Raw genomic sequence first — 7421 nt, forward strand, 5'->3', positions numbered from 1 at the left:
TAGGTTTTAATAAAACTATTTCTCACAAGAAATAATTTTAAATAAATAATGTTAAAAAAATGTTTTTGGTTAAAAAATAACTATGATTATTTGGATTGTCAAATCTTACATTATAAAATAAAAAAAAACAAATAAAAAAACTCATTTCAAGGTCAAGTGTACCCAGCCTAACTTTGACACCTAGAAAAAGTTAAGGATTTATGTAGGCCAAGAGCAAGACATTTTCCCGTTGATCACGTCAGCTATCTTAACAAGTGCAATGAGAGTTTTGTTCTGTTCACAAAAAATTAAGATTATTTAAATGTTAAAACGTTTTTTTCTTAGTTGGCAAACCGATTTTTCGTTCTACCATATTTGTTTGATCTGTAACCAAATGCAGTTTTGTTGTCTTAGAGAGTATGCATACATTTGTTGTTTTTTATTTTTTTTTTCAATAAGTCACTTTCTCTAATTTATTAGTAGACAAAGGTCACAGGTCACTGTGTCGATAATTGAAGAATCCAAAGCAATTCAAAGGGGACCGTATAAGAGATGAATCTCTGCACCACGTGAATGGTGTAAATCTATGGCCACATTATTTGAAATATATCAAGATTCATGTTAAAGTAACAGCAAGATTACCAAACAAACACGCCAGATCCAGTTGATGAAACTGGGTTCCTTAATTCTCAACATTTAAACGTTCATCCAACAAACCATTTACATTGCTAAAAATTAACCAATACAGAGAGATTCTGTACTCAATCTCCCTTGGACACAAATGATTAGCAAACAGATACAAACCAAAATAATCACACCGCAAACCAGCTCATATCCCTAAAATGGTAGAAAACTTCATTATAAACCTTGTTGATCTTACACAAAAATCATTTCCTTTTTTTACGCTTCACTTCTGGTACCTGCAATGATTTGGTTCAGGCTCGTCACTTTTCTATCAAGTATTCAAAAGATTCCCAAAAGATGTGGTTTTTCCTATTTAAGAAATTTTCAAAATATTGGACTTCAAGTGAAAATTAGTTACTGTGATGTGACACTTTCTTGTGCACAGACAGCATAAGGTTTCATTGTCAGGGGATCAGATAATCAAATTTAAAATCGATATATTTAGAAATTGTTCACTGTAAAATTCCAATTTTCTAAGTCGAAACTCCAAAAAGATGAGAAGTTGGAGTAATAGGACAATACAAAGTATTACTTTAAATGACTAGGACATGGATTTTTCAATGGGTGCGAAAAATATCTCATAAAGTACATCAAATGCAAAAATATTTATATAATTTGAAGTACTTGAACATCATCCCAGGTTATGAATTGAATAGGTATAAAGAGATTTACGACACCCTGCTCAATCAGATGAACTAGAATCCTTTAACATCATCCCATACTTTTATATGAACATCTAATATATTGCTTAACATACTAGTAATATCTTTAATTAGAGTGCATAATAAAATTATGCAAAATTTAATATGCAAACACAATTATAATGATAATATTTGGATGTTCCAGAAAGCACGCCAGACAGGGAGAGAAAAGATGTGATGGGGCCAGGTAGATTGGAGAAAATAACACGGAAAAGAAAATTTTATTTTTATGGAAAATAGACCCAGAACATTTCTGTACCAAGCATTCACAGTTCACAGGGTAAAAGACACTGCAGGAAGAAAAACAGACCAAAAGATTACTCTTGGCTGATTGAACCTAGAAGGCAGACATTTAAACTTATCCAGGTTTAACATTCAATTTCAACCTTCATTTTCCTGTCAACGAGCGAAACATTGATATGTGATTTTTTTAAAGTACAAATAGATATATTTAAAATTACAAGAGAAATATGCATAATAATCTAAATATACAAATAAAAATATTTAGAGGAAAGAAATATTTTTTCTTTAGAGTTGAAAATATAAGTATTTAATTTGTAGGAAGAAAAAAACATTTTAACATAAAATAATAAAAACAGAGATTCGAAGGATGAATAACAGAAACTTTAATGCAAAAAAGAACATTGCAATTAAAAAAATTCAAGGATTTTAAATAATATAACAAATAAGTGCTAACGGTAAAACCACATGTCACAAGGAGAAAAAGAATAAAGAGATATTCTCATGTCAAAAAATGTGAACTTAAATTTATAAAAAGTGGATGTCTGATTTATCTTTCTAGAGAAGGAAAGTAAAACCAAATCCAGAAACTTAAAGCCTAAATTATAGCTTAATTATAGCTTACATGGTTTTTCACGCTACTGATTTTGGATCCAATGATCCTGCAGCATTGCCTTCTCCCGTTAGCATGTTGTTTGGATCCTAAACCAGAGGGTAAATAATTAGCAGTTCGCAAGATGTGCTTAAAATGGTAAGACGGTTGCAGAGAACCTACCTCCATTCCCCATTTGATATAATCTGGAGACTCACAGGCCTTATATTCATCCACCAAACTCTCAATTATGTCCCTTGATTCATCAAATTCTGAGAGGTCATTATCCTGTCCATTTTTTATTGATGTCAGTCATCACATGATATGTCAAGTATTAGGTGAAGATGCTACAAGACAAAGAAGCATTTAACAGCTGCAGATTTATATCAGATTATGCAAATGAAACTGTCACACTTACGGCAAACATTGGGAACTTCCTGTACGCGTCTATAAAGGCTTGTTTCTTTCTTAACTTCTCATACTGGCTCAGAGTTTTACTGAAAAGATGACGGATGCTAGTATGGCTTGCCAGCATAAGGCCACTGACCTAACAAATGCAGCAGCACCTATAGGTTATTCCACAACCCGATTTCTTGCTTTTTAACCTCAACAAAATTCTTAAAAAAGAATATGTACATCGATCTTTCTCCATCATAATAAGGTAAAAAAGCAGAGAAGTAATATAAACATCAAAAGACTGAAATAAAAAGGATGAGAGTTCCACCCTATGTGCAGTTTGAACATATGGAGACTTCCTTGATAGAGCAACCTACCAGGCATGCAGTTAAAGAAATATTAGATTGTCATGAAACTAAATATAAGACAAATTACCCAAACACCACTTTAATTTGTGCAGACCTGAATACTTGCAGGACCCCACTCAATAAAGTTAACTAGTTTTCTTTCACGTATCCTCTGCAAACTTTCATGAACCTAAATCCATGGAGAAAGATAAAATCACGACATAGTATAATAGCTCTGTTCAAATATATACATACTAGATATATGATACTTCATGATAACAAATCGATCTAGGCAAGCGGGAACTTGATGAAAAACTTCCAAAAATACACAAATCAGCACAAAACTCGAAATGCTCTCCCTACCAGAGGACGGTTAATATAATTTCTATTAAAAAAGTACTTCTAATTTTTCAATGTATTCTTACTGAAGTACAGAATTGCTTAAGATTTTATGTGATAGAGAACAAGTGAGAAGTATAAAATATGATATTGAACATCGAAATCACACATTACAGTCATAGACTTGCTGTATCAGAGACGGAAGCCTCCTACAGACAGTAGTTTCTATTATTTAAATGTATACTCCGAATACAAAATTTATACCCAACAGTTTCTAATACAAAACCAATTACTAGCAATTATTTTCTACAGATAACTGCCATCTTGAACTTGTAATACATAATACAGAACTAATTTCTAATGCGGCTGTTTCTTACACATAATTGTCATTACTGTTCCTGACTATCAGTTCCTATAACAGAAGAAGCAAAACATTTAATTTAAATAGAAGCAGAAAAGTACCACTTCAACTACAAAACAGCAGTAGCAGAAGCACACATATAAATATGTCTCTTTGTATTAAAAACATAGATTACAAAACAGGTATAAAAAAGCAGTTAGCAAATAGCTGCCAAGATGATTTTCTATGTTTAACTTGGTTTCAATTAACAAAATAGCGAATTTCAGAAGTATAGATAATACTGAAAAATTATTCTGCTTACCTGAGTTGGATCAACCTCTCCTTGGATGATATTCAGAATTGATATGTATTTTGCTTGGCTAGCATCTTTGGTCCGAGCATAAGAAGAGACCATAATATTCTTTGCCTGCCATGAATATAATTGTCAGTAAAGAACATAGCCATTCACTTCGAAGCTTAACTGCTGAGGAAGTCATAATACCTGTAGAAGTCTTCTCATAACGTCAAGTACAGTAGTCTTACGAATTACATTAGCCTGCAAGGAAGTATCATCAATTTTTTCAATGTTTCTCTGGAAGTGTTACAGGAAAAATCACATTCATGAGAAATGGGTGCATATACCAATCAGATTACAAGAGAGTAAAACAGGGCGGAAGAGATGAATTCATAATTTCTGTGCTGATCTTTACATGTTAAGACACAAAATTGTGTGAAAACTTTGATGCTCCAAAATCAATTTTTTTTGGAAAAAAATTGACAGTTATCTCACCTGACGTTCCACTGTCAAAGGTGTATATCCTGTCATTAGGAAATGGCATCTTGGTGTTGGAATCAAAGAGGCAAGAAGGCCAACCAAGTCATTATTCATGTACCCTGGATAACGAAGAGTTGTTGTACTTGCAGACATAACAGTAGAAACTAAGGAATTTGTTTGAGCAAATGTAGGGTTGGATAAATGAAGCCGTTCCACAGCAATTCTATTTAGTGCAGTATTGTCAAGAACTACAACACAGTCAGCATTAAGTGTCAGTCTCTTGAGTGTCAAAAGTGAATTGTATGGCTGGACCACCACATCACTCGTCTCCATTTGGTTAGGAAACACACTGTATGTCTGAACTAGTTTTTTGCTGTAACGGTCATTCAGAGTCTCCAACAAGTATGAGCCCATACCTTCACACAAGCAAGGAAGTGTACTCAGTACACGAGAGAAATTAAAAAATAATTGTAATAAAACTACAGGTGAGGCATACTTGAGAAATCTCCAAAAACTTTCATCTTGTACATGTAGAAATTTCAAAGGCAAATAGGAATTCCAACCACTGTATTATAAGCAATTTTAGCCCGACAAAAGCTAAAAGGTGGAATGTTCAATTTCCTCTCTTAAGGGTGCAATTAATTGATTGTTTAGTTTAATAAAGTGTATGAAGCAGGTCCAAATTTAGTCGATCATTTCACAAATCTTTTACTTTTTCAGATGTAGCCGACAAACAAATGCTCAAATAAGAAGAGGGGAAACTGAAGAAACTTCAAAAATTCTTTCAGGCAAAGAAGAGAGGAAATGACACCTGAGCCTGTTCCTCCAGCAATTGAATGACAAAGAACAAACCCCTCAAGACTGTCACTGCCATCTGCTTCTCTATCAATCATGTCCATTATTTCTTCTTCAACATGTTGTCCCTGGACAGATACTAACAACCGTATTAGTTAAACAACAACTTTGCTTCTTCTTCCAAATGTTTAAAAACAGTCAAAATGATTCCTGTGGTAGACTTGTCAGTTATCATTTGTAAAGTTGTTGGAAAAGCGTAAATCAAGTTCAGAGTAAACTACTTATGTATAAGGCTGACAGCATCAGGTCAAACCATCTGAGAATCGCTAGTTATAGAAAACAAAAACAAATGTTATGCATATCTAGATGTTTGGCCAACAAAATTATGTATTTTGGGAAGCAATATTTTTAAATTGTTGGAAGTCCCACATCGACTAGAGTTAAGGCTATTTCATAGTATATAAGTGAGGTGCAAACCTCGCCTTACAAGTCGGTTTGTGGGGCTTGAGTTAGGCTTAAATCCTACCCTTTAACATATTAGAGTACTTAAAGTCTCTATATTTAGAGTGTGCAAACACATCAATTTAATTTAAAGTATGCTTGCAAACCTCACCTTCCAAGCCGGTTTTGTGGGGTTGAATTAGGCTTAAAGTCCACTTCTAACATGGTATCAGAGCAAAGTTAGAGCCTATCCTAGCGAGCTTTCTTGGACATTCTGTTCCATCCGCTAACGGACCACTCACTAATTTCTTGTCCCAATCCTACCCTTTAACATATTAGAGTACTTAGAGTCTCTATATTTAGAGTGTGCAAACATGTCAATTTAATTTAAAGTATGCTTGCAAACCTCACCTTGGTTTTGTGGGGTTGAGTTAACAAAGACACAAAGTAAATGAATGGTTAGAAAATCTTGATTACAAAATGCTCCAGTAAGCAGTAACAGACCTGATCATATCCACTGGCCCAATTGTTTCCGGCACCACCTCCGTGATCTGAGACAAAAATGTTCTCATGATTGTAGAGATTTCGGTAGTCACTATTTTGAATTCCATTAATTACTCTTGGCTCCAAGTCAATCAGGAGAGCTCGTGGTATATAATGCTGATCATCGGCTTGGTAGAAGAACACGTCTTTCCGATCACCTCCCTGCAGTATTCTGATTAATACAAGCAAATGCAGAACTAATAGCCACCAAATACAAGATGGGCAACGGTGCATACTAATTGAATGCTTCTAATAGTTCATCGGCCACTAATCAAAATTCATAACTAAATCAAGTTCACATAAAAGTGGAAGCAAAAAAACTTAGCAGATGCAATTTTGAGGGCTCATGGCAACTAGCAACTTAGCAAGCCAGCCACAGTAAGACATAAAAACAAAATGCCCAGTTCCCCATTTTAAAAATAACGTAAGAGAAGAAGAAAAAAAAAAAGATACTTAAATGCCTTCTCCATAACAAGAAAAATGGCACTACTCCCAAGTCCAAAATTAACAAAAGTTCAACAGAGTCCAAAGGTGGACCCTGGAGAAGTGAGATAAATGCAAATATGGCGAAATTGGGTAAATATCTATCATCCTGAGACACACGTATCCACGGAGTGGACACCCCAACTAACAATTGACGAACATTTCCTGTCAAGCGCAGGACAGAGGACACTAGCCTAAGAATGAAGGCACGGTGTTTTGAAAGACCGAAACAAAAATGGAGATTTGAAATTGAACCTGAGTGGCGAAGTCTTCGAGGATGCCGTCTTTGCTGATACCATGTTCAAGGCAGAGTTGCTTCCAGAACTCCATGCCGATCTGATTCCCACATTGGCCAACCTGAAGAGTGATGATTTCCCTCGGCATTTTTGCGGTGGTAGCTAGGGTTTGGTGGCGGGGAAGACTATGTTTTTCAAAAACAAGAATGACCCTCAAATCAATTCAAAATTATGCCTTCTTTGGTTCCAATCTTCCTTTCCCCCTTTCTTTTTGTTTTCTCAACACTCAACTCACTCACTCACTCACTCTATTCTCCATTTATTTCTTTACATACATTTCTTTTTTATTTCATCTCTATTTTCGAAGGAGTCTTTCTTGGATTACTTTTGCTTTTTATACTTTTCTACAAATATTTGCGTTTTCATTTAGAGTTAAATTTATATGGTGAAAATATAATATTTTTATAAGTAATGAATTGAAAATAAATTTAAAGTGAGTTATTATAAAATTTAATATACATATAAATCTA

At 34.2% G+C, this 7421-nt stretch overlaps 1 protein-coding gene across 1 annotated transcript; it reads right to left on the reverse strand.

Moving 5' to 3' along the window:
• Window positions 1-540: 540 nt before the first annotated feature.
• On the reverse strand, window positions 541-7212 carry TUBG1 (gamma-tubulin). Its single transcript, XM_028074485.2, has 12 exons — window positions 6911-7212; window positions 6134-6334; window positions 5205-5316; window positions 4409-4809; window positions 4121-4174; window positions 3941-4045; window positions 3055-3129; window positions 2921-2965; window positions 2615-2743; window positions 2380-2484; window positions 2230-2306; window positions 541-899 (listed from the first exon to the last, which is right to left on the reverse strand). Exons 1-11 carry the CDS (start codon window positions 7037-7039, stop codon window positions 2238-2240), a joined length of 1425 nt encoding a protein of 474 aa, XP_027930286.1. The 5' UTR covers window positions 7040-7212; the 3' UTR covers window positions 541-899; window positions 2230-2237.
• Between the last annotated feature and the right edge of the window lie 209 nt (window positions 7213-7421).

Source organism: Vigna unguiculata, chromosome 6 (assembly GCF_037176805.1).
Source record: "Vigna unguiculata cultivar grain cowpea cultivar isolate G323 ecotype 2 chromosome 6, ASM3717680v1, whole genome shotgun sequence".
NCBI lineage: Eukaryota > Viridiplantae > Streptophyta > Magnoliopsida > Fabales > Fabaceae > Vigna > Vigna unguiculata.

Coding starts and splice junctions, on each gene's coding strand:
- TUBG1 (XM_028074485.2), bottom strand. CDS start 7,039: ATGCCGAGGGAAATCATCACTCTTCAGGTTGGCCAATGTGGGAATCAG. Junction 5,317..6,133: donor GGGCCAGTGGATATGATCAG/GTCTGTTACTGC, acceptor GTATCTGTCCAG/GGACAACATGTTGAAGAAGA. Junction 2,744..2,920: donor ATGTTCAAACTGCACATAGG/GTGGAACTCTCA, acceptor TGCATTTGTTAG/GTCAGTGGCCTTATGCTGGC.